Raw genomic sequence first — 26,547 nt, forward strand, 5'->3', positions numbered from 1 at the left:
CCCGTCCCTCCGACTATCACACTTTCTTGCTACGTACGTATAGTCTACCCGCAGCACATTAATCTCCTTTGTTATTTATCTGCAGTAGCGATATGGTTTTTCGTGCGTGACCTCCGTGTGAATATTAAATCACAAGGGGTAAGTTCAGCAATTTCATTAAATTTAGGGCCAAAAAGGGGAAATTTCAGAATGGGTAAATTCGACAATTTTATCAAATTTAGGCAACGAAGGGGGAAAAAATCACAAAGTGGTAGTAGGTTCAGCAATTTTGTCAAATTTAGGCAAAAAAGGGAATAAATCACAATTTCATCAAATTTAGGAATTTTATCAAATTTAGGCCAAAAGGGGAAAAGTCGCAAGGGGTAACTTCAGCAATTTAATAAAATTTAGGCCCAAAAGGGAAAAATCACAATTTATCTAATTTAGCAATTTTATAAAATTTAGGCCAAAAAAGGGATTAAAATCACATGGGTAAAGTTCAGCAATTTTTTCAAATTTAGGCCAAAAAGAGTAAAGGGGATAAGTTCAGCAATGTTATCAAATTTAGGCCAAAAGGGGAAAACATAACAAAGGGTAAGTTCATTAATTTTATTAAATTAAGCCAAAAAGGGAAAAAATCACAAGGGGTAAGCTCAACAATTTTTTCAAATTTAGGCCAAAAAGTGAAAAAATCACAAGTGGTCAGTCTAGCCGTTTAATCAAATTTTTGCAACGAAGCAAAACCTAGTACAGTAGATTCTGGCTAATTTGAAGTAACTACTTGCCAGCAGGGTAGGTGGTAAAAAACCTAGACCCATCCCCCATGGACACACTAAGAGTTATCAGCCTTCCAAGTAGTAATCCTTGGTCCCTTCTTTCTTATAGACCACCAGGTACAGCACCAGAACCTCATGCCAGGCAAAGGATTAGACGGCAGTATCATTCGACCCAAAACAGGTCCGGCTGGATACTTTGAGGCCCCAAGCCCCGATTCCAGCGCTGCCTCACGCAGCGGATCAGAGCTGTCCGGTCTGTCCGAGGCACGAGGAATGTCTGGTAATGTGTCCCCAGACTCTACATCATCGCATCAACTACCCGGTAGCCTGAATGATATGGCATTGCCTGGGTATGGAACCGATGACGGCACTGCTGGTGGTACATGTATACCTTCTGAACGCTCCTTTGTCATGTCTACTGACAGATGATCAGTTCTACAGATTTGCACATTAGTAAAGACATTTATCTTCGTGATACAATTTTGCTTTCGCATTCGCAGGAAGTATGACCGGTTTCACTTGTTTCAAAGTTACACCACAAAAATGTATAAAAGCTTATTACAACCAAGTTCAGTCTGCTAGGCATCATATTGTTGTTGGCCTTAACACACAGAACAAAACCACATTACAAAAAGTTAACCTTGGCTTTGAGCTATTCAGTGGATTTATTTATTCCTTACATAATCATTACTGGTGCGTTCAATTAGCTTCCCTTGGTCTACCCCGTCGTGCTCAATCGGGTGAGCCCCTGACAAGAGCCATCAGGAGCTAAACGAACATTCACTCACCGCTCTCGTAGTGACGTCATGCACCTGGGGCCAGCCCCCAAGTGACCCACTCCACAAGCAGGGCACTGGAGGCTGACTGGGGTGAGCCTCTGGAATGACGTCAAAGCTATTCGAACGCACCAGGGGAAGACCGGGGTCGACCCAGCGAAGCTAAATGAACGCACCCTTAATTAGTCACTCCAAGTTTTCATAGTTACCTCTTGTACATTCGTTTATACATGTAATAAGGAAGTTGAATGGTATATATTAAAACAAAAATACAATAAATTATTTCATTAAATTAATTGGAAGCACCAAACTAGTCTTTAAACTCGTAATATGTTCTATCTGGAAAGGTCAGCCGTCCAAACGCCAAATACCCTAATAATGACTTTCCTTAATAATTATGTGGACTTGTGGACAAGTCGCTTATGTCTGTCGCAATGATAGCATTCTGACTCGCTCCACGATTCCTGCGAAATTGGCGATATTGATCTCGCGAGAGCAGTATTCGATTGTTGAAACCTGAATCATTAACCAACCACCACGACTCTACTATCTCACCACGACAGACCATATGGACTTCTCCACAAGTGTAATTAATATTCTTCCTTGCCACACTTGCCTTTAAACCATTAAAGACACTGGACACTAATGGTAATTGTCAAAGACCAGTCTTCTCACTTGATGTATCTCAACATATACATAAAATAACAAACCTGTGAAAATTTTAGCTCAGTCAGTCGTCGAAAGTGCAAGATAATAATGAAAGAAAAAACACACTAGTCACAAGAAGTCACAGGAAGTTTTGTGCTTTCAGATGCTTGATTTTGAGACCTCAAATTCTAAATCTGAGGTCTCCAAATCAAATTCGTGGAAAAATTAGTTCTTTAGTAAGGTTTTATGCTAATAATTATTTTGAGTAATTACCAATAGTGTCCACTGCCTTTAAATGCTTCACATCTCTGTAAACTGTGCCACATTGGCCATTAGTATTCAAGTTGTCATGAGTAGATACAAAAACTTCAAACTCAATTCAACCCAAATTAAAGATGCTATGTCAGATTTTTGGTCAATTTGACCCAAAAATTTTAATTTAAAATTCAATATCAGGTATTTTGATGGGGGTCGAGAAAGTTACAAGCTTTCATTTGAGCCATTCCCCGAAAAAGTTAGCCAATTATTAGTAGCAGTGAAATAAAGTGCTCAAAATTAGTTGTCGGGATCCCGACAATATATCACGTGACCAATTCTTAAGTGGTAAATTTTTGTCATGGTTCCTGACCATTAAAAGTAAAAGTTAAACTTTTTTTTTTTTAGAGCCGGTGAAACTCTTTGAAATACCATTCACTCAAAAAGATCTACTTTTTAATGTTTGGGGCCAAAAATCTGACATAGCATCTTTAAGTGATACCCACTGTGCATTTTTAAATAATAATAATTTAATTATAATAATAATAGTACAGAACATTGCGGAAGCCTCCATGCACAAAACACGTAGATTTAAACCAGCGAGTCTTTAAAAGTCTCTTGAAAATCAGCAGAGAGTCAGTTTGACAAACATTAACTGGTAAGTCATTCCATAAAATGGTGCAATGAAACTGAAGGCAGGTTTCAAGTTTATATTATTGTATATTATTGTTTGCTTAATATTGTAAAAAAAAAAATTAAATTAAAAGAAATATGAAACAAGCCCTGATAACCCGATTCCTTATTTTTTAGTCGCCATCGAAATTGCTTTAAAATAAGTACTCATTCACATGTGTACGAGTAGGGCCATTGGGACAACGATAGGTTAGTGTGCACCCAATTGTTACATATCAATCTTTTGAAAGATGGTCTACTTCTTGCATTGTTGCTTTAAGAGACTAAGCAGTATTTGTTATGGCAGTCATCTCTGCTTCAAGAGGGGGGGGGGGGGGGGTTCGAGGTCTGAAGTGACCCTGTTAATTAGAATTCACTAAAAATATCCATTATTTCTGGGGTGTCCGTTTTTGAATGCTGCAGCCAAAGACGAGTTTGGTACATGCTGTTACCTCGCTTAACTTGAATGGAATTGAAGTTCTTTGACGAAAATACTGTTGGAGCTTTTTGCTGTTATTTTTCTTCAACAAGTAGACACTTTATTAAGCTGAAACTTTCACAGATGACATTTATTGTACCTTTCTTGAAAGTTTTGCCTATAAATCTGCAAAAACAAATCTATGACCCAACCTTTCAACATCTGCTTCAAAATATTCCTCTCTAATAATAATGATAATCATGGCTAAGTTTTGAGGATTGTGGAAATACCTAAAAACAGCTTGCCGGACTGGGTTCCCCGTTATTAAAGACCCAGAACCTTAAAGATGTTATAACGCGGGAGGTTCACAGCCTCTTTTTGCAACATCAGAAAGAAAAGAAACACAAAATTGCACACAATTTAGTCTATTTCTGTTCTCCTTTTGGTGACTCAGGCCTGTTTGCTTTGTTTTTTGAAAGGGCAAGGGCACCTAGGCATTTTCTTCTCGGTAAAGGGCAAACTATGAGAAAATTGTAAACTTCTACCTGGAGCATTTCAAGGGCACAAAGGCAATGAGTAGGGGCCATAGAGGCAATCGCCTTCATTGCCTTCATGAAGTATCAGGCCTGGTGAACATCTTTCAAGAAAATGTAAATGCTCTAGAATTTTTTTTTATGAAAAAAAATCCTGAATTTAGAAACAATTCTGTAAAAATCACACACCTGGTTAAAGTAGTGATAATATTTACCAAATTTTATACCAATGATCTTACAAAATATACAAAGATTTATCATAAAAACTTGTAATCATCAAAATAAATGCTATATTTACGTGGAAGGTTCTGATTGTTGCTAGTGATAGGAAGGGATGTGGTGTCATAATCCAACCAGTTGATCTATCTGTTCCAGGTACACACTGTCTAACGGCAATTTAAACCTGCTTTCACTGGGGATATAGGAACACTGCGGGGAAAAAAAAGGACAAGAATTATTTTATGAATACTATTTCATTCTCATGAAACAAACCCCTGTAATGTTAAGCCATTGCGTTTCTTTGATCAGGGCCCAATTTCATAGAGCTGCTTTATCCAAATAAGCAAAAAAAACATACAAAAATTACCAGAATAAGGTTACCATCCAAACTATCACGTCAGGTGTACAATTTGTGCAACAAGGGTGTTTTTTCTTTCATTATTCTCTTTCAACCACGATGACCAATTGAATCCAGATTTTCACAGATTTGTTATTTTATACACCAAGTGAAAATACTGGTCTTTGACATTTACCAAAGGTGTCCAGAGCCTTTAAATAACATAAATTCCGGGTTGGGGGGGATTAAGCAAGGCATATTGGGATAACATGGTGCAGGGATATTAAACCAGCCTTGGTAACGAGGCTGGGCCCAGCTATTCGACAAATTTCATTCTTTATGCTCACCTCTGATAATGATCTATTATAAGGAAGCTCTTCACAGTCGTCGATCCTCGTTTTCAATGATCGTCTATTATTATAGAAATCTTTGCTAAGTTTTTTGGAGCGATACTTTCTTGAGATCGGTAGTAGATGTCCTTCAGTGCTAAAGATGTACTTAGAAGCAGCTCGGTTGACGTGATTGTCGCTGTCAAACAACTGCAAAATACACAAATTAAAAAGATTCTAAAAAATTATTCTTCAGTTTTTGCAAAGATCATTTATTTGCTTTTGAAACCTTTTGTACATGAGGAAAAGTGCATCCACAGGAGTCAACTATGACCAACAAAGTTCTATATGGGAACCGCTCAAGCTCTCAAAAACACTCATGCAAAATAGGTGCGTTTTGCTGGCCACTGCTCCGTGAGCAAAGACGAACCAGTATCCATACTGGCATACTTAAAATGGACATGGGTCTGGAATCAGCAGACAAGTCGGCAATGGAGGACAAAACAAGGCATGTAGAACCATTGTGATTGAAAAGACCACTTTACCTAAGCAAGTAAGCAAGCAAAGGTGCAGCGGCAAATATTAATTGATGTTAACATTTGCATTGGGGGTGTAGACTATCGTTTGGTTTTACACTTACCAGAAACAAATATTTACATGTCTCGCTGAGGAAGAAACTCTCCATTCGATCTTCCTTGGTTTTAGTGAAGACATCATGAAGGGTTGCATAACCACAGCTGTCAACAAATCAAGATAAAAACATTTTTAAAAACATGAAATCTACAGCACTACTACGACTAGTAATAGCAATATTTTTACAACACACACAAATCCACCAATACATTGCTCAGAGGGCGTATTAGAAAAATACTATTATACACATATTGACTGGCAATTCAACTCTATTCTCCCCGAGGGACTTTGAGAGACCAAAAAAGGGAACTCTTTTGGCTTTCACTGACCCGAGGGGGAAAAAACATACGCTAGATACCATTACTGAATTGTGCCAGTCAATATGTGTTTTATAACACACCTCGGTCTTAAATGTGAAATAGGAACATAAATCTAGAAAAGAAAGGATGTTTTGTAGTTGCTGTTCACAGTTCACATCAAGAGAGGGTGCTGTAAACATTGTAAGAAACAACTCCCTCTGAAGTAACGTAGTTTTTGAGAAAGAACTAATTTTCCACGAATTTGATTTCGAGACCGCAACTTCAACGACCAGTTGAGCTCAAATTTCCACAGGTTTGTTATTTTATGCATATGTTGAGATACACAAAGTGAGAAGACTGTTCTTTGACAATTATCAATGGTGTCCAGTGTCTTTAAAGTGCAATGTATCTATGAGCAAACATGTTCCGAGAAAAAAGAAAAGAAAACAAAAATCCTTCAACATTTTAGGAGTTTGCCAGGATGACAGCCTCAGGTTGCTAAACTAAAAATAATGTCTACTCTCACAGGTGCCCACACTTCAATAAAAATAAAAGTCTTGAAAAAAGACACAGTTGTCTTGACCCAAACTGCCACAAACCCTGAGCTACAAAGCCAACACTTACGTTGATTTTGTGTACGTTTCCAAGCTTTCTAAGATGTCACTTCCGACATGTAGATAGAATGGGTTCTGTGTCGCCTACAAAAAAGGATAAATGCTTCATCAAACTACAGTATTAAGACTCAAATTTGATTGTTATGTACACAATTAAAGCCATTATACACTTTCGGAACACAAAAAAAAAAAGTTCACAGATTTACAAATAACTTACAGGGTTTACAGAAGGTAATGGTGAAAGACTTCCCTTGAAATATTATTCCATGAAATGCTTTACTTTTTGAGAAAACATTAAAACAATTATCAATTCTTGATAGCGAGAATTACAGATCTATTTTAAACACATATCATGACACAGCGAAATTTGCGGAAACAAGGATGGGTTTTCTCGTTATTTTCTCCCGACTCCGATGACCGATTGAGCCTAAATTTTCACAGGTCTATTATTTGATAAGTTAGTTGTGATACACGAAGTGTGGGCCTTTGGACAATATAAAACTACATCTCTGTAAAAAATCACAGGCATATTACTCGGGTGGGATTCAAACCCACGACCTTTGCAATTCTAGAGCAGTGTCTTAGAAACTGACCTGATATAACAAATATGTGGATTCAACAAGTTCCGGTCTGAGTGGATAGAATAGGACATCTGGCCGTTTCGTCTGCCAGTTAAACCGTTCCGGTATGGCGCCGTACTTCCTCCATATGGCATAGAAAATGGCATGTGAGCAAATGGCTTCCTCTATGTCACCAGCAAGCACCTGAACAACAAATCAAATGACAATGAACTTATAATAATAATAATAATAATAATAATAATAATAATAATAATAATAATAATAATAATAATAATAATAATAATAATAATAATAATAATAATAATAATAATAATAATAATAATAATAATAATAATAATAATAATAATAATAATAATAATAATAATAATAATAATAATCAGTGGGTATGGAGGCAACTGCCTTCTTTGCCTCCAGCGAGTATCAGGCTGGAAAGGAAGTCTGCAAAAGTTACACCAAATTTTTGGTACCAACCCTAGTTTTTTCAAAGACATGACACCAATTTCAATAAATTGTCTGCAAACTTGTTTTCAAGAGAGGCTTCAAGGTCAGAATTCAGTTTCATGATGCACTCATTTTTCAATGCATAGATTCCTCATGATGGGTTTCATTATTGAAACTTGAAAATGCTAATAATGTCCCTGCCCCCTTAAGCGCTGACATATCAATGACAAAGTGTGTTATAGTATTTTGCTAGTTTTATCAAACAAAATACAACAAAATTGTACTGGTTGGCATCTCTGGGACTATAGCTCATTTACTCAATCAAATTAAGATTTAATTTTCAACATTTGGATTCTCCCAAACAGGAGGTGTTTTATAAGCATGATCTGACTTTGCGTTTTTGTAATTTTGAGGAAGAAGTGCAAGTTTTACCTGAACCCCTGAAAAAGCCGCTTGCAGTGCATCAATCCAGGAGTTCAATGTCCGACCATCATTCATATTAACATTGACATAAAGAGGAACTTTACCGTCACCGCTGGTACATGAAGCTCTCCTTTAAATAGAGGGAGGGGGGGGGGGGGAAAGAACTTTTTAATTTTTTTTATTTACCCTACCCTGCACCGCTGTGCGGATATTTGTATCATGTATAAAGATCTTGTATTAAAGGAACATTACAGAATTGGTTTTTGCAAACACAACAGTTGCTGGCAGTGTAAGCACTTTGTGTAATCCACCCTAAACATAAACTGACAAACCTGTAGAAGTTTGAGATCGATCGGCCATCTGGGTCACGGAGAGAAAAGTGAAAAACCGATTGCAAATTTTGCACTGAATAAAACGCTCACTGAGCGATAAACTCCAAACGCGAAATTAGATTATTTATTTCTCATCAAATATGACATTTCAGACAGCAATATTTCAAGGGATGTTTTCTACTATCATCATCATTAGACCGTGTAAGTTTTATGTAAATCTTTCTGTGATCTTTACGATTTTTGTTTCTTACCAATTCTGTAACCTTCCTTTAAACAAATAAATAAGTAAGTACTGTATACTGTGGCCCCAAGGAAGGGTTCTACAGCATGTTGAAATGTACAAATCCACAGAAACGCTACTTGGAATGCAGAAAGTAATGAAGATCTATTATCTAAAGATCATTTATCCTAAATCTGTGGCAAAGTAAAATGTGAAGTCTGTCCCAGGCCAACCATAGCTCATCAGGCCAGTAATAATGATCTGGGCCCAATTTCATAAAGCTGTTGAGTAAAATATACTGCTTAGCAAATTTCTTTGCTATGAATTTGCTAAGCAAAAGAAAAAGTGAGGAAACAGTCGCAACAAAAGCAACTTAACTGTGGCTGATAACCTGTTTCTATTAACGCCATTGGACACTTTCTGAACAGAACAAAAATTAAACGTCCACAGATTTACAAACAACTTACAGGGTGTTTACAGAAGGTAATGGTGAAAGACTTCCCTTTAAATATTGTTCCATAAAATGGTTTAGTTTTTAAGATAACATTGAACAATTATCCATTCTTGATATTAAGAATAACAAATTTATTTTACACACATGTCATGACACGGAAAAACGTGAGGAAACAAGGGTGGGTTTTCCCAATATTTTCTCCCATCTCCAATGACTGATTGAGCCTAAATTTTCACAGGTTTGTTATTTTATATAAAATTTGTATGCTAGCTGTGTAAGCAAAGAGTGCCTATTAATTATGTGGAGTACCCATGCACACAAGCAAACATTCCCAGCTAACCTGTTGTATAAGTTGTGATAAACGAAGTGTGGGCCTTTGGACAATACTTTTTACCGATGTTGTGCGATTGCTTTTAAGCAACACTTTTCTGCTTTACAAAAGAAAAAGTGAGGCACCAGATGCAACAATGTAAACTAAAATGTGGCTGGTAACCTGTTTCTGTTAAGCAACACTTTTCTGCTACATGTAGTTTTTGTGCTTACGGGCTTTACGAAACATGGCCCTGTTTTTTTTTGCATTAAACAACTGAGAATATTTCTTCTCCCCCCTGGACAAGATGCAAAAGTTACAATCTAGACTTACATGTAATATGAAAGACAGATAAAAACCACTGGTTTGAAAGAATAGCAGTTTTAGTTTTAAAGAAACACGAGAAAGAAAAATCTTTAAAACAAATCTCAAGGTCTTACCCCTTCCTCATGTGCTTTTTGATGTTGTCATAAATCTCATTAAATGTTCGTAAGTCTTTTTCCTCTCCAAACATTATAAATGACTGTGAAAAAGTAAACAATATATATAAATTTACAAGGAAATTTTAAAACATTTAAAACATAAAATTCAGACATTAGCCGGAATGATAATTAGTAGGCCTGGGCGACTAGTGAAATTTACTACTCGCCCAGTCACACCTCAAATAGTCGCAACTATGACATCATCCGTCGAATCCTAAGTTAGGCCGAGTCACTCGTCCTAACGCGAGATAAGACGAGTCCTAATTTTCAATTCTCAAGATGCATTGTGGCTAAACTTACCACAGGCACAATATAGTAAATTCAAGCTGAAAGGATTGAGGGATCGTGTCACTGATGTCTGATTGTGTTTTCTAGGTAAGTTATGTTTTCATGAATATTCGAGAGCGACACAATTGGTTCACCATATAGGTAGTCGCGCTTATTTTTTGAAGTAATCGCGACTCCAGTAAGCAATCAGTAGTCGCGACTACAACACTAGTGGCACTAGCTGCCCAAGCCTAAAAATTAGTGAGCTTTTGGTATGTGAAAGTACAGTGTATAAAGAAAAAACAGTTTAACATTAGCAATAAGACCACATTATGAAAAATATATTTTGTAAAATTCTGAGCCTCTCAGATGCTCCGTTTGGAACAATTTACAAAGTTTTACAACACAACAAATAAACAAACGGCTTTGGTTTGGCTTAATTAAAACAATTCAACTCTGCAATCGACAACCACAGCCAGGTTTTTCCAACACACTCTGGGCCAAGTTTGCCCAAGGATAATTATTTTGACTAAAAGCCAATTTTCTTCTGGCCCCGAACTGAAACACACGTTTTTGAGCATGGGTACCACTCTCAATATCAGCAAATGGTCGCTGTGAGAACTTCACCCTCGTACAACCCTCATTAACAGGCATGATATTTGGCCCTTTGAAAAAGAAGAAACATTACTGACTGGAAATTAGTACTGGAAATTTGTCCTCGCCACTCCTATTGGTTCATAGCCACCAATATTGTCTCTGAAATAGAAACTTTGATTGGCTGTTATTTTCCCGCTTCTTTTTGGATCCTTTCCTTAATCCCTTTCCCCCTCTCTTTTTCTATAAATGGATATGTATTTGTTTGTACTTGTTTTATGCCTCTGAAGAAGGTCCGGATTGGATCTAAAGCTAAGGCCATCTACCCTATTCATTATCTGTCTATAGACATATAGATGTACTAGTCTTTTATATGCCCCTTTTCAGACTATTTAATCAAATTTTTGCTGATTTTTTTTAGAGGAAACCAATCTAAAATCAGACAAAAGTAGGAAGATTATCATGCCTCTATTTAAGAAGAATGATCCAGTTTCTAGCTTGAAACCAAATCCAATGAGCATTTACCTTCAACAGATACTCATAGAAAGAATCCGCTCCAGCTCCTAGACCACTCTGGATTCCAACCCATTCACCAGTCTGAATATTAATCACATTTCCTGTATTATACAAGTATAAAAGAAACTCAGTCATACTGGTATTATTGTCATGTTTTTGTGGTTCAATGTCTTGTAAAAAAACATGTTCATCGTCCCTGCAAACCTCCTTTTAAGAGGCTGCCTCCTATTTTTCTGTTTCTGTTTTTTTTTTTTTTTAAAGAGAGGATACATTTTAACAATCTCAGACAAACAAAAAACTATTTTGAAAAGCAGCCCAGCCGGAAAATGTGCCCCTCCATCCACACCCGTCAAAAAGGCAGGATGCTAACCAAAAAAATTGGGTGGGGGGAGAGGCCCTAAATGCCCCAGCAATTTTCAATTTGTATATTTCATTGAAAGGTCCACTCTATTCAGCAAGAAATGACATGGATGACAAACCTAGTAGGCCCGTCTTGTTGGAGCGTCTTATGAAGAGTGCATCAATGGCCGTCCTAGCCACATCTTCAAAGATTGGATCTTGGACCAGTTGACTCAAGAGTCCAAACTCAAGGATGAGAGATCCTGCTCCCGCTGTGCATGCCTCTTGTACACCTTGAGCAGGAACGCCATTATAGAGGCAAACCTAATGAAGATGAAAGGTTCATTACCATTGTTATTTACTGGGCCATTTCAAAAAGTACAGAAACAAATACTTGCAAACAAATGTTTAGCTACAGGGGGGGGGGGGAATTAACATGTTTTACAGAACTACCTGTAGGTCTACAGGCTAAATAGAAACTATTTCTGAATGAAGATAACTGACAAAAGGTTTTTGATACAACAAGGAACATGTGAAGTATAGATGAAAGATGGGGTTAGATTAGGTATGGACAGGAAATGGGGTGGGACAGGGAACAACAGGGAACAGCAGGGAACTAGGGAAACTTTTCTCAAGTCAAGTCACACGTCGCATAATGTTCCAAAGTAAGTTCGCTCTCTTAAGGTTAAGCTTAAGTACAATCAAATCTTTTCGTCAACTACCTTTGTTTCTGCTAGGTAAGCAAATATGAGAAAATCACGGCAGCTTGAACTCTCAAGCAATCGGTATTATGAGTCCCATGTTCAAAATGGGCTGCTTGGATACCTATTAACATGAGGCCAAACCGAGAAGACTTTTTTAGAGGATTTATGTGGGGCATTACTTTAGGGTCAATGGAAACCTACCCTGGGGTGAGGGATCCCAGTTGATGTATTTTGGAAGGCAGGTAACAACCTTATGGCCAGATCATGTGCCATATGTAGTAGCTCTCCATCGTAGTTATCAGGGTAAAGGTCACCATGGGGTCGATATGGGTCAGTGATCAGCAAATGAGCTGAGAGCAGACCTCCCATCACTCTGTAGATGGTAGAATAAAGACCAGTCATTTGTTGATTAGAGTATTAGGTCAAATTAACTTTTTAAAAAACTCAGCATCCCCGCCCTCAGCCTATTTAGAGGTGGCCTCTTTTTTTTTTTTACTTTAAAGGCAGTGTTGGTAATTGTCAAAGACTAGCCTTCACAGATGGTGTATCTCAACATATGCATAAAATAACAAACCTGTGAAAATTTGAGCTCAATCCATCATCGAAGTTGCGAGATAATAATGAAAGAAAAAACACCCTTGTCACACGAAATTGTGTGCGTTTAGATGGTTGATTTCGAGACCTCAAGTTCTAAATCTGAGGTCTCGAAATCAAATTGGTTGAAAATTACTTCTTTCTCAAAAACTATGGCACTTCAGAGGGAGCCATTTCTCACAATGTTTTATACCATCAACCTCTCCCCATTACTTGTCATCATTAATTTGAGTAATTACCAATAGTGTCCACTGCCTTTAAAGGTCTCAGACGAAAAAACAAAACTGATTGTCTTTTAAAAAGTGAAGGGGGGGCCGATCTCTTTCCTTTTATTTCAAAAAGGCAGGACGCTAAACATGTTTTTTTTTCGTCTAGTCGTTAACATTTATCCTCCTGTGTACAGTGTTTTTGTTTTGAGAGAAAAATGGAGGCGGAATTAGCCTTGCTCAAGGCAGTCGCATTATTCGCTCCGAAAAGACGCAGCTGTAAACCCACCCGCCGTATACCCTGTGCGTGGTGTGTGCGATCACACCGAATGACCAACCCGTATACACACTGTCACATCGCACGAATACTGTTCACACAAGTCATCGCACTCGTACACCACTAACCGCATGCGGAGGCCGTCAGGCCGACAGCCTTGTCGGATCTGTATCTTCCCGTTTTAATGTGTTGTATTGAAAAAATTCCAATAGTGGACGAAATTGGGGGGGCTCGAGGATATGCTAGTATGCAGCTCATGAATATGTATATCGTTTGTCAGACCTATCAGACAACACAGGATGTGAGGCAAATGAATTATTCATTTTGACGTCCAATCACGCACTTCCCTTATCACGACCTTTGGACCCTATCATACGTCCGTGGTGGTGGTGGTGTGTGAGGTAAACATGTCTCGTCTTTCGCGGGCATTATGGTAATGAGCTGACCGTGGGAACTCTTCGCTTATTATAGTAATGAGGTCAGTGGCTTCAACACAGATCCTACAAGGCTGTCGGCCTGACGGCCTCCGCATGCGGATAGTGTACGGGGCATCGTGTCGTGCGATGTTACGCACAGTGAATACGGGTGGGTTTTACGCACAGTGAATACGGGTGGGTTTTTATACAGCGGCGGTCTTTTTTCGGAGTGAATAATTTGACTGCCTTGAGCAAGGCTAAGGCGGAATTGGAGAAGGAAGTGGGCGGGGACGCTAAACATGTTTAGGGGTTTTATTGGCTAATGAATTCAAACACTTTAAATGGGTGAATTGACAAAATGAGACCAGGGCCCAATTTCATAGCACTGCTTAGTGGCCGATTTTGTCTCTACTTTGCCATTTCCATTTCATAGCGCTGCTAACCGTAAGCACACGAAAAGGCATGCTAACCTTCTGGTGCTTACCGCACGAAAATAAATGACGTCACAATGCAACTGCACGGTAAACACGCAATATGGCCGCCCAATTTTTCTGCTAACCTGTGAAATACGCCAAGGCTTAAGCAAATTTTTCTGCAACAGTAAGCACGCAAATTTGCTTACTGTTAAGCAGCGCTATGAAATTGGGCCCAGAACATTGAATGGGGATTGAATTTGCACTTACCTTATTGTTGATTCAAATACTTGCACAGTATTATTGTGATTGAAAGATACATGATCAATCACTAGGTTAACGGCTCTCTTGAATTCTGTACCGTTACCCAAAATCTGTTGGTTCAATTATGAATATGAATTTAACCACAGGATGCAAAGCTGTCATTGCATTTGGATTATTTAGGTAAAGATCGACGGTAATTATAATGGTTCTTATTATTGAGCCTGGGGGAATAGTGCGACAAGTGTCAAACTTGTGACTATTGATCGCTTAGTTGAGTCGCGACTACCGCTAATGGCCTGATGCTTTGACCCTTATAAGAGTCTTTCACAAAGGCTGTAACTTGTTACTTACAGCAAGTGTGTCTAGAACATCCACCAGTGTCAGTGAATAGCCTCCTAGAACGTCATTGATGTTCAGGTTTGACCTGCAGATGAAAAACATACATTAAAAATTAAGAAGTATCTATTCCTTGGGGTTACAACTGCTGTCAATCTCCTTTGATGGGAGGAGTGTTGCTTGTCTCTGATCTGAAAAGAACCAACTGATAGGCCTGTTCTCAATGTTTTATATGTTTTACATACTGTTCAGTGTATATTAGGTATTCAATTCTTTTACTTTGCTCGTCTTCAAAAATGTTATTAAAATATCTTCTCAAAATATGCCTTTCATCTCTGCAATGAGACAAAATAAATTACATGTTGCCTAAAAACGACATGTTTCATTTCATCAAAAAATTCTTCCGGTGAGTGAAGTAAGTACATTTTTATTGTGATGGCATATTCCTCAGGGTATATTTGTCTTCACACTGTCAGGTTAATGAGTAAAAACTCATTAGGCCAAACAATAAAAGTGAATGCCTACCAGCAAATATTTTTACAAATCCGACCCTGTTAATAGTGTTAAAGCCATTGGACATTTTCGGTAGACAGTATTGTCCAAAGGCCCACACTTCGTGTATCACAACTTATATATAAAATAACAAACCTGTGAAAATTTAGGCTCAATCGGTCATCAGAGTCGGGAGAAAATAATGGTAAAACCTACCCTTGTTTCCGATGTTTCGCCATGTCATGACATGTGTTTACAATACATGTAAATCCGTAATTCTTGATATCGAGAATTGATAATTGTTTTAATGTTTTCTCAAAAAGTAAAGCATTTCATGGATTAGTATTTCAAGAAAAGTCTTTCACCATTACCCTCTGTAAACCCTGTAAATTATTTGTAAATCTGTGAACTTTTTTTTTTTTTCCTGTTCCGAAAGTGTGTTATGGCTTAAACACAGGTCCTCATGCAACAAATAGGTATAAAATAAGTTCGCAATGGGTTCAAACTGAAGAATTGGTGGCCTGTTTGATTTGAAATACTAAGCGGCCATCTTGAAAAAAAAAAATCATGCCCTCATCCTCCTCTTTATTGAAAAATCCGGATGATCAACTGGTATTTTGTTTTATTTGGCCTTCATCTGACAGTGTAAAGTCAAGTCTCAACTTAATGTAGCCCTGGCAAGTGTTACTTTTGAAAACAAGTGAACTGATTGAGTAAACATCAAAAGCAACAAAACATGTAGCCAAACTTCCTTCAATGGGACATAATAGTAAAGCTGTTGGTCCAGTGTGTTGTGTTGTGTTGTGTTGTGTTGTGAAATGCACATAGAGCCTGCAGGACACTAATCGATTACATGTAGAAGTGGTTAGCCCAGTGTTTCTATGGTTGGCAATTTCATGAGCACAACTATCTCTGCCCATGTGACCACAGTGGTGTTCAGGTGTTACCCAGAGCGGGGTGTCTGGGTTCCTTTCGGACACCCTGTTTTAAATTGTATAAATCTGTCATTTAGGGCTACCTGTGAATGTATTATAAGTGAACAAATTGGACATTAAAACTTCCCCCAAATTATGAAACAATTTTACCAAATCCTACTTAAACCTTGCTAGTGTGACCCCTCAAAAGGGATGTTGATGCAGTATCCATTAAGACAGACAAACCTAGAACTATTGTCAGTCAGGGAGGATTTAGCCTCCAGTGTTATTGTTCTAGTTGGGGAGGCTTTAAATGGTTATCACAGACTTTTACATGTTCTGCTATTTAGTGAAGATAAAATATAAGGCCAATATTACACATTAAAGTTTACCATTTTAGAGCATGATGATTTTTTAGCATCATTATCTTTAAACTGTTAAAGTTTAATGTAAATCTGTGGATTTTTGTGTCAAACAAAAAATACTCTTTAAACACCAATTATTGTTGTTATTATTATGTTCTGTTGTTCATACTTACGGGTTATCGTGGTCAGGGCCTCGACCCTTACAATGAATTGGATCCAGCTCGTCCAATGGAAAAGCATGCTTCATGTAATTATCATATCCAAAATAAAACATCTTCTTCACATCTGCTAGCTTTTGCTGCCGCTCCTTCTCCGTGAATGCTCCGTACCTTTTGTCATACTGTCCCGTCTTTGCAGAGAACCAGTTTAGTTGTTTGCCGTTGGACAAGAGGAAAACAGAAACATTGAAGAGAAGGACAAAGATTGTGAAGCAGGCACTGCACGTCATCGTGGTGAATTCTGATTCGCGGAGCAACGTCAGCATTATGAATCAACTTGGAGGATCCATGGCATGCTTTTAAACGTAATCATATCACAAGCATCAGCTTTCATGTGTCACATCAATAGAAACGATTCCTAGTCAGTCACTAGTCAGAGCATGGAGGTTCTATCTCCATGTGAGGCACTAGAGAAACAAAACAACAAAACAAAGTATTACAAACATCTCTTGCATTCACAAGTTTGTGGCTCTGAAGCCTACCAAGCTAACCGCTGATATCACAAAGACTAGAAATACTTAAAAGTATTTGCTTCTAATTACTAAATCACAATTTATTATTATTGTTATTATTATTATTTATTCGGCATAAAAACACATACTAAGTACAAAAATAAACAGTACAAAACAAAAGCCAGGGACATATGCCTGGAATTAAAAAAGTTTACCTAAAAACTGTAGCCCGAAGGCCTTCAATTCCAATATCCCTGGCCATATATTAAAAATCTATAATTATTTACAATAAATATATAAAGACATTAAAAACATTAAGACAAAAACAGAAAGATGATTAAAAGCAAGGACGCAGAATGAGTAAAAATGCAAAATAGCCCCACCCCCTCCCATCAGGCAAAAAATGAACTTAACCAGCAATAAAGAAACATATAATAAAATTAAAAAAATTATTTAAAAAATAAATAAAAAAATGAATAAATTAGCAAAAGAGAAAATAAATAAAAAATATAAACAAATTTCTTGATTTTTGCAACATTCATAGACAAACCAATGTTTGTATTACATGTAGGTGTCAGGTGAGATTGGCTGTTGCTACTTTTCAACTTTGTACTCTTAGTAATAGAACTATGGCTTCCCAGTGGGAGCCTACACTACTTCTGTTCTTAAAGTGGGCTGTTGCCAATTTGGTGTTGATAATTATATCCCCTTGTGGGAGTTTGCAGGGTTCCCTTGTTGAACGAAGCTCATCTAACTAAACAAGCAAACAAACAAACAAACAAACAAACAAACAATTACAAACAAACAAACAAACAAACAATAAAAAACTAAATTAATACTTTCCCTGCCCACAAAATCAAATCAAAATATAATAAATTAATGACAAAATTTTGCTGCCGACAGTATTGCAGAATTTCAGAGGCCTGCATATAATTCCAGGCCTACAATTTTTTTTTCAACATAATTAAAAAACATCCACACCATCCATACCTCATGGAAAACACTGCAGTACTAAAATGATGAGTGGGTATAGCCTACTATAAATCATGCATTGTGCATGGGTGATACATGAATGATATAAAACTTTCACCAATGAATCCGCATGGCTGATTTTGCCGAGTGAATGGCCAAAGGGACTGTGTTGGATGGAAAAGGGGGGTTTTTCACACTCACAGTGACTGACTGACCACTAGTTGCGATAACGCAACCCTCCTGCCGACGGCGATTCACCAATGAGTCCGCATGGCTGATTTTGCTGAGTGAATGGCCAAAGGGACTGTGTTGGATGGAAAATGGGGGCTTTATTCACACTCACAGTGACTGACTGACCACTAGAACTAGTGGTTTTGCGATAACGCAACCCTCCTGCCGACGGCGGAGCCGGAGAGTTACAAAGCATACGCAACCTGTGCAGGGCGAAATGGTCAAACACTAGACCCAGTGACGGGGGCACTAGACTACAGTCCTGTATGCTTCATTTTTGAAAAGGCAAGGGCACCAAGGCATTTTCTCTTTGGCAAAGGGCACCCTATGAGGAAATTGTAAATTTCTACTGGAGCATTTCAAGGGCACCAAGGCAATGGCAAGGGGCAACGGAGGCAATCGCCTCCGTTGCCTCCGTGAAGTATCAGGCCTGAGACTAGATTCCTTTTTTCGAAATTTTGACATTATCGGTCATCTAGCTAGATGACCGATACATGACCGATAATGTCAAAATTTCGAGAAAAGGAATCTAGCAATGACCCATAATGTCAAAATTTCGAAAAAAGGAATCTAGCCGCCCCAGTCACTGGGTCTAGTCAAACACATACAATTTCGACAGCTAGTCAACAGATTTGCTCAATTTTTACCACTTTCAAAAATCATGACACAAATTCTAGACTATGAACACGACCTTAATCCTCAATATCCAACGAATAACATTTAAAACACCATTGAGAAAAAATTGTGAAAAGGGGAACCAAATTTACCAATCGGACGAAACCGAAATAGTTCTACTTCTACTTTCTAATTCTAGGTGTACCAAGTTAAGTAGCCGGCCTACTTGTGTGGCCCAGGCCAAGGCGGATAACTTTCCGTATGGCGCCACCACTTTTTCACTCATTTTTACAAAAAGGGATATCTCATTGAGGTAAATTAGATACTATATTATTTCATATCGAATGAAAAAGTGGTGGCGCCATACGGAAACTTTTCCCAATTAAATAGTGGAAAATCAATTACCACCCTCCCTTGTTACGGGCAAACCACCAGTAAACCAAAATAGCAATAGCAACCAATATATGGAGTGGATCGGAAACGGGAATGGAAGCTGAATTGGTAAAAAAAAAACAAAAAAAAAACGGGACTGCTGTTCGGTGTAGGCCTACACCTACTTGTTGAAAACATTTGTTATTTTTAAAAGAAGTTGGAACTCAGTTGTTGTCATATTTACTCACTTACCTATGCAAAAGAATATCACAAGAACTCAAAAACGTGAAATTTTGACTGACTTTGTTGACTCGCCCGACTGCCCATGCACTCGCCCAGTAAATCCGCCATCTTGAATGTTATTATTTTTTCCCTACGACTGTTTCCTGCACAATTACAAGTAAATCAGCCGTCTGCACCGTACAAACTATTTTGTCTTTTTGCAACAAAATAAATTATGAAGTTAAAAATGTATTCATAAGATTTCAGTTAAAATTTATCAGTAAAAATGTTTTGAAAAGTGTGTTAAATGTTGTATTTTGTCGGGTTGCCTACTTCTCTACACGTGAAAAGGATCCAAGGCAATTGAAGCTTCAAGGGAAGTGTGAACATTTTCAAGGGACATGTGGATACATTCCTAAAGAACGTCGGGGGGCTCTACCGTCTCCTCCCCAGTTGTGTGATGGCGTCGGTGGATTCAAGTAAGTTCAAGTAAGTTCAAGTAAGTTCAAAGTAACCACACTGATGAACGCTTTTAGACTTGACCAAGTCCGTCCAGCATATCTCTTGTGGCCGAATGTGCTTGACTCGAGTGGGGAATTAAAGTGCCTACCTCTATTGAAAAAACACTGTATACGTCATGTTTCGCCGGGCAAAAAGACACATAGTCATGGTCAGATTTAAAAGGGCATTATTGACTCAAACACTCTATGGGATAGTGGTGTTTTGGGGGGTGGGTCATGGCTCAACTCTCTTGCACCTCCACACCTATACGATTCACAGTACAGCGAGTAGTTTGTCATAACAGAGAAGGCCTCTCTAATGAATGAACAAAAATACTATTTGACCCCGACGTGATTCGAACACGCAACCTTCTGATCTGGAGTCAGACGCGCTACCGTTGCGCCACGAAGTCACAGTTGACTAATGAGATTAATTAATGAATTCGTTTGTTACACTGCGGCTCCAGTAACGTGCTCAGTAAGATACAAAATGATGAATGAATAGCACTATGCCTTAGAACGTCAATATGTATTCAATGGTAAGTTGACTTCTCGTTGGTCTAAATTGTTTTTGGTGAGATTCATCTCAGCAAGTTGATCTCATCACTTTCTCAGATTCAAACTTTTTGGGTGAACCATAACCTCTTTCTTTAAATCTACATGACTTCCAAAGGGGGTCATTTCTAAAAATGTTTTATAATATTAACAACTCTCAAGTGCTCTTTATACCAAGAAAGTTTTCATTTCTAAAAATGAAAACTGTTTTATACCTCTTTACTGAGTAAGTTTTTTAACCACCCGCCCGCTTTTTCCAAGGGTAAAATGTTATACCTACGACTTACAGTCCAGCGATTTAGTTATAGATTTAATTTTGTATTTATTTGTATTCAAACAAAATGATAAGCCGCAGTAGCTGAAAGGGTCACTTAAAAATGGTAAAAATATACGCACATGTAAAAGTATAAACACTCACATAATGATATTATTAAATATATATTATATATGCCTCTAATGATTGAACAAAAATACTATTTGACCCCGACGTGATTCGAACACGCAACCTTCTGATCTGGAGTCAGACGCGCTACCGTTGCGCCACGAAGTCACAGTTGATAACCCTTAATTAATTAATGGATTCACTTATTACACCGCGGCTAAGTGCTGTGCGCAGTAAGATACAAAATGATGAAAGAACAGCACTACTTTTGGGTGAAACACAACCTCTTTAAACAAAATCCACGTTACTTCATACATAAACATGTTTTATAATAATAAGAGCTCTCCAGGCTCTTGACAAAATAAGTTTTCATGGTCATTTATTTGGAGAATTTACAAATATCAACCTGTCCTTTAAACCACCTGCTGCCCCCACCTTCTCATGATGGAACAAAAATGCTATTTGACCCCGACGTGATTCGAACACGCAACCTTCTGATCTGGAGTCAGACGCGCTACCGTTGCGCCACGAAGTCACAGTTATTTAAGGTTAGTAATTAATGGATTCATTTATTACACCGCGGCTCAGTGCTGTGCGCAGTAAGATACAAAATGATGAAAGAACAGCACTTAATATTAGTGTAAGTTGCTTTGGTGAGGTAATTTATTTCATCTCATACATTTATAAATCTCAACTTCAGCAGTACAAAGTGTGATGACATTAATATGTTAGAAATATAATAACTTTTACATATGAATACTTGATCTATAGTTATTGAACAATAATATAAATTAACAATGTGACATTAACATGTAGGAAAGAGCAAGCGCTTTTTGTTCCCCTATCCTAAAAAAAAAGTAAAAAAATATGACAAAAGTAACCTTCTTCTCATTTTGTGTAAAGATGTCTTGGTGACAACTCATCTCTGTATATGTCGACGTCTTATGTAAGTTGTCAAGGTGAGATAATTTATCTCAGTAAAAAGTCGACTTCATAACTTTCTCAGATTCAAACTTTTGGGTGAAACAAAACCTCTTTTGAAAAAAATCCACATTACTTCATAAAGGGGGTCATGTGTAAACATGTTTTATAATAATAAGAGCTCTCCAGGCTCTTGACAAAATAAGTTTTCATTGTCATTTATTCAATGGAGTAATTACAAATTTCAACCTGTCCTTTAAACCACCTGCTGCCCCCACCTTTTCCAAGGACAAAATGTACACCTACGATTTACACACAATTTTATTAGTTTATATAAATTGAACAAGAGTTAGAGAGTAGTGAAGGCCTCTCTAATGATTAAACAAAAATACTATTTGACCCCGACGTGATTCGAACACGCAACCTTCTGATCTGGAGTCAGACGCACTACCGTTGCGCCACGAAGTCACAGTTAATTACTCTTTATTAATTAATGGATTCATTTATTACACCGCGGCTCAGTGCTGTGCGCAGTAAGATACAAAATGATGAAAGAACAGCACTTTATACCTTAAGACTTCAAGGTATAGTTCATTGCTAAGTCGACTTCAGTGTAAGTTGTTTTGGTGAGGTAATTTATTTCATCTTAGATACATGTATTTAATCTCAACTTCAGCAGTACAAAGTGTGATGACATTAATATGTCAGAAATATAATAACTTTTACATATGAAAACTTGATCTAGTTATTGAACAATAAATATAAAATAACAATGTGACATTAACATGTAGGAAAAAGGAGAAGCAAGCGCTTTTTGTTCCCCTATCCTAAAAAGAAAAAGACAAAAGTAACCTTCTACTCATTTTGTATAAAGTTGTCTTGATAACTCATCTCTGTATATTATGTCGACTTCTTGTGTAAGTTTTCAAGGTGAGATAGTTTATCTCATTAAAAAGTCGACTTCATAACTGTCTCAGATTCAAACTTTTGAGTGAAACACAACCTCTTTTTAAAAAATCCACATTACTTCATAAAAGGGGTCATGTATAAACATGTTTTATAATAATAACAGCTCTCCAGGCTCTTGACAAACTAAGTTTTCATAAATTTCAAGTGCGCTTTAAACAACCTGCTGCCTCACCTTTTCCAAGGACAAAATGTACACCTACGATTTACACACCATTATTATTAGATTATATAAATTGAACAAGAGTTAGAGAGTAGTGAAGACCTCTCTCATGATTGAACAAAAATACTATTTGACCCCGACGTGATTCGAACACGCAACCTTCTGATCTGGAGTCAGACGCGCTACCGTTGCGCCACGAAGTCACAGTTAATTGTGTTTTATTAATTAATAGATTCAATTATTACACCGCGGCTCAGTGCTGTGCGCAGTAAGATACAAAATGATGAAAGAACAGCACTACTTTTGGGTGAAACACAACCTCTTTAAACAAAATCCACATTACTTCATATATAAACATGTTTTATAACAATAAGAGCTCTCCAGGCTCTTGACAAAATAAGTTTTCATGGTCATTTATTTGGAGAAATTACAAATATCAACCTGTCCTTTAAACCACCTGCTGCCCCCACCTTCTCATGATGGAACAAAAATACTATTTGACCCCGACGTGATTCGAACACGCAACCTTCTGATCTGGAGTCAGACGCGCTACCGTTGCGCCACGAAGTCACAGTTGCAATTGCTTCAACAATTATTTAATTCATTCAATGCACTCCTCAAGCAGTACGGTTTCAATATGATGACTGAATATTTTTTCTTATAATTAGTCATATGCCTTTATACAGTTCAATGTTAATCATTAAAGTAACCATGTCGAGACCCCCTCACCCCCCAATACACACTGTAAATGTTAATTTAATATGTGTGTTACATCAGTTTTCAGGGTTATGATTATTATTTTATTGGTATTGCATCATCTGGACTATGATAACTATAGTCCAGATGGTGCAATATTGTGCAGCGGGATATGTGTACCGATACCATTAGGCATATAGCATTATAATGATAAAGTTCCCGTAGCATACGGTAGATAATAATCGCTGTATAAGGCCATACACACAAAAATACCAGTTGATCGTCCCCTCCCCATCCTTTTTTATAGGCCGCATCCTTTTTTCTTTCTTTTTTTTGTTATTTTTCATTTTACATTTTTTTTCTTCAAAGACAAATTGTCTGTGTATTTTTCTCGTTAAACTTACTCATCTTTTAATGAGTAAGAACCTTACTACATCATATAAGGGTTTACTTTTAAAATATAAATAACTTTGATCTTCATTAAAGGAACACGTTGCCTTGGATCGGACGAGTTGGTCTATAAAAAGCGTCTGTAACCGTTTTTTATAAAATGCATATGGTTGGAAAGATGTTTTAAAAGTAGAATACAATGATCCACACAAGTTTGCCTTGAAATTGCGTGGTTTTCCTTTTACTGTGCGAACTAACACGGTCGGCCATTTATGGGAGTCAAGACTCCCATAAATGGCCGACCTTGGCAGTCGACGAGGTAAAAGGAAACCGTGCAATTTCGAGGCATGTTTGTGTGGATCATTGTATTCTACTTTTACAACATCTTTCTACCCACATGCATTTTATAACAAACGGTTACAAACGCTTTTTATAGACCAACTCGACCGATCCAAGGCAACTTGTTCCTTTAAATTGTTTGTTTTCTGCCCCACGGCTGCTCAAAATCATTGAGCAAGCACAACTCATTATACCCTTTATTTGGGCAGCAAAACCGAAAACAAAGCTAAGCAAAAAAATATATACCCCTTATTTGGGCAGCAAACCGAAAACAAAGCTAAGCAAAAAAATATATATCCCTTATTTGGGCAGCAAACCGAAAACAATCTTAAGCAAACAATAAGCAGGTAAGCGACGTCACTACCAGAGCGGTGAGTGATTGTTCGTTTAGCTCTTGTCAGGGGCTCACCCGAGTTAGACACAGGGAAGCTAAACGAACTCACCCATTATAGGATCAGGATATGCAAAGGAAGGCAGAAACACAGCGCAAACGACTTCCGCAGTGTTAATTCCAGTAACAAAAAAAAATTGTTTAACGTACTGAGCAGGATATCAGTTTCATTTGTACATGTAAACTGGTTATTTAGTAAGAACCTTTGTATATTTTTTTTGCTAGCCACTTTGTATGCTTCAGCGGCCGTGTTTGGCCTAAACCTAGTTTCTGACAAAAAAAACTTACGATGCAGGAATTTTTTTAATTAAAAAATTAGACCATTTACAAAACATAAATGTTTAGGCATTGACACATCAGTCCTGTATCATCTTTTTAGTTTGGGGCGAAACTGAAATTCCTCAAATTGAGATAGTTAAAAAAAAAATCGCAAGAAAGTCTTCTTTTGCGGCATGTGATTGAAGCATTCAATTTTCACTCGATGTCGTCAAGTGTATGACGTCCCCTTCAGGGCACCATTTATGTGGAAGTTGGAGCAATAGCAAGCCAATTAAAAAAAAACTCTTCCAGATTTGTTAAATAAGAAACCAATGACAGTTATTGTGTTCAATGTAGTCTTGGCCCAAGACGATGGTGCTTGATTCTGGATAGTGTACTACGCGCGGTTGAATCGCCAATGCGCGCCCGCCACGGTATGATTTAATTACGTGGACGGCTCGAAATCTAGACTACACTCTGCAAGCTACCTTGCAGAGTGTAGTCTAGATTTCGAGCCGTCCACGTAACTAAATCATACCGTGGCGGGCGCGCTTTGGCGATTCAACCCAGAGCCGTATATACGGCTCTGATTCAACCGCGCGTAGTACACTATCCAGAATCAAGCACCATCGTCTTGGGCCAAGACTATGTTCAATGATGAACAGCTTTGTGAAACTGGGCAAAGATTAAAATACCGTTAACATACACATGATATAACATTCATAAATACCCGCGTGTCAGGCGCGCAAGATTATTACGCGGAACTAGTAACAGTGCTAATCTATTTCTAAGCGCGCGCGTAATCTGTTTCTAAGCGCGCGCGCGTACACACAACCCACGCCATCAGACTCTTCACAAAGTTTTTGAAAACAAATATTTCAAACCTGAAATTTTCAATTGTCAAAGTGTCTGTAGTTGTTTTGTTTTTTTAACGTTTTTTAACAAAACGGCATTTATGAATGGGAATAAAAGAGTAGTGACTCGTTCTTAAACGTCCGTTTAAAGCCGTCAGGGTCGAACTGCCGTGTGATAAAGGCCCAAGCCGAAGGCGAGGGCCTTTAGCGCACGGCAACACACCTGGAAGATTTTAAACGGACGTTTTAGAACGTGTAAGAACTCGTCGCTATACACTTTTATTCCCTTATTAATATCAGCAGCATACACGCTCAACCTGCCATTTAAAAAGTACACTAATGTATCATAAAAGAGCATTTTTGTTTCTGACATACATCTAAAACTACAACCGTATGCGAATTCTGCAAAATTTGAAAATAGTTGACAAACACTTTGTCATTCGCATTGTTCCTTACTATACGGCTGTTGCAAAACGTTTCACTCATTTTTAAAGGGGCTTTACTTTACTTATACTAAGTATTATGAGCCTGATAAGTATTATCACCTGGGCCCAATTTCATTGCTCTGCTTACCGTAAGCACAGAATCGGCGCTACGGAAGCAGGGAATTCTGTGCTTACGG

General features: G+C 37.8%; 1 protein-coding gene and 6 non-coding genes across 8 annotated transcripts; all 7 read right to left on the reverse strand.

Annotated features, from left to right (window-relative positions):
- Window positions 1–1,390: 1,390 nt before the first annotated feature.
- On the reverse strand, window positions 1,391–19,635 carry LOC139954588 (ER degradation-enhancing alpha-mannosidase-like protein 1). 2 transcript variants are annotated; one of them, XM_071954467.1, is made up of 14 exons: window positions 19,541–19,635; window positions 16,602–17,053; window positions 14,673–14,745; window positions 14,328–14,431; window positions 12,353–12,524; window positions 11,588–11,771; window positions 11,118–11,209; window positions 9,690–9,772; window positions 7,943–8,063; window positions 7,082–7,252; window positions 6,499–6,572; window positions 5,583–5,679; window positions 4,961–5,152; window positions 1,391–4,486 (listed from the first exon to the last, which is right to left on the reverse strand). In XM_071954467.1, exons 2-14 carry the CDS (start codon window positions 16,910–16,912, stop codon window positions 4,400–4,402), a joined length of 1,761 nt encoding a protein of 586 aa, XP_071810568.1. In that variant the 5' UTR covers window positions 16,913–17,053; window positions 19,541–19,635; the 3' UTR covers window positions 1,391–4,399. The 2 variants fall into 2 exon arrangements, with proteins under 2 accessions (XP_071810568.1, XP_071810569.1); XM_071954468.1 differs by having other exon boundaries at window positions 16,602–16,777; window positions 19,541–19,626.
- Window positions 19,636–20,351: 716 nt separating this feature from the next.
- Window positions 20,352–20,423, reverse strand: Trnaw-cca (transfer RNA tryptophan (anticodon CCA)). The gene has a single exon. It is a non-coding gene; the product is annotated as a tRNA-Trp (tRNA).
- A 620-nt stretch (window positions 20,424–21,043) lies between these two features.
- On the reverse strand, window positions 21,044–21,115 carry Trnaw-cca (transfer RNA tryptophan (anticodon CCA)). The gene has a single exon. It is a non-coding gene; the product is annotated as a tRNA-Trp (tRNA).
- A 295-nt stretch (window positions 21,116–21,410) lies between these two features.
- Window positions 21,411–21,482, reverse strand: Trnaw-cca (transfer RNA tryptophan (anticodon CCA)). Its single transcript has one exon. It is a non-coding gene; the product is annotated as a tRNA-Trp (tRNA).
- A 782-nt stretch (window positions 21,483–22,264) lies between these two features.
- Window positions 22,265–22,336, reverse strand: Trnaw-cca (transfer RNA tryptophan (anticodon CCA)). Its single transcript has one exon. It is a non-coding gene; the product is annotated as a tRNA-Trp (tRNA).
- Window positions 22,337–23,128: 792 nt separating this feature from the next.
- Window positions 23,129–23,200, reverse strand: Trnaw-cca (transfer RNA tryptophan (anticodon CCA)). Its single transcript has one exon. It is a non-coding gene; the product is annotated as a tRNA-Trp (tRNA).
- Window positions 23,201–23,495: 295 nt separating this feature from the next.
- Window positions 23,496–23,567, reverse strand: Trnaw-cca (transfer RNA tryptophan (anticodon CCA)). The gene has a single exon. It is a non-coding gene; the product is annotated as a tRNA-Trp (tRNA).
- Window positions 23,568–26,547: the final 2,980 nt, after the last annotated feature.

This window comes from Asterias amurensis, chromosome 2 (assembly GCF_032118995.1).
Source record: "Asterias amurensis chromosome 2, ASM3211899v1".
Classification (NCBI taxonomy): Eukaryota; Metazoa; Echinodermata; class Asteroidea; order Forcipulatida; family Asteriidae; genus Asterias; species Asterias amurensis.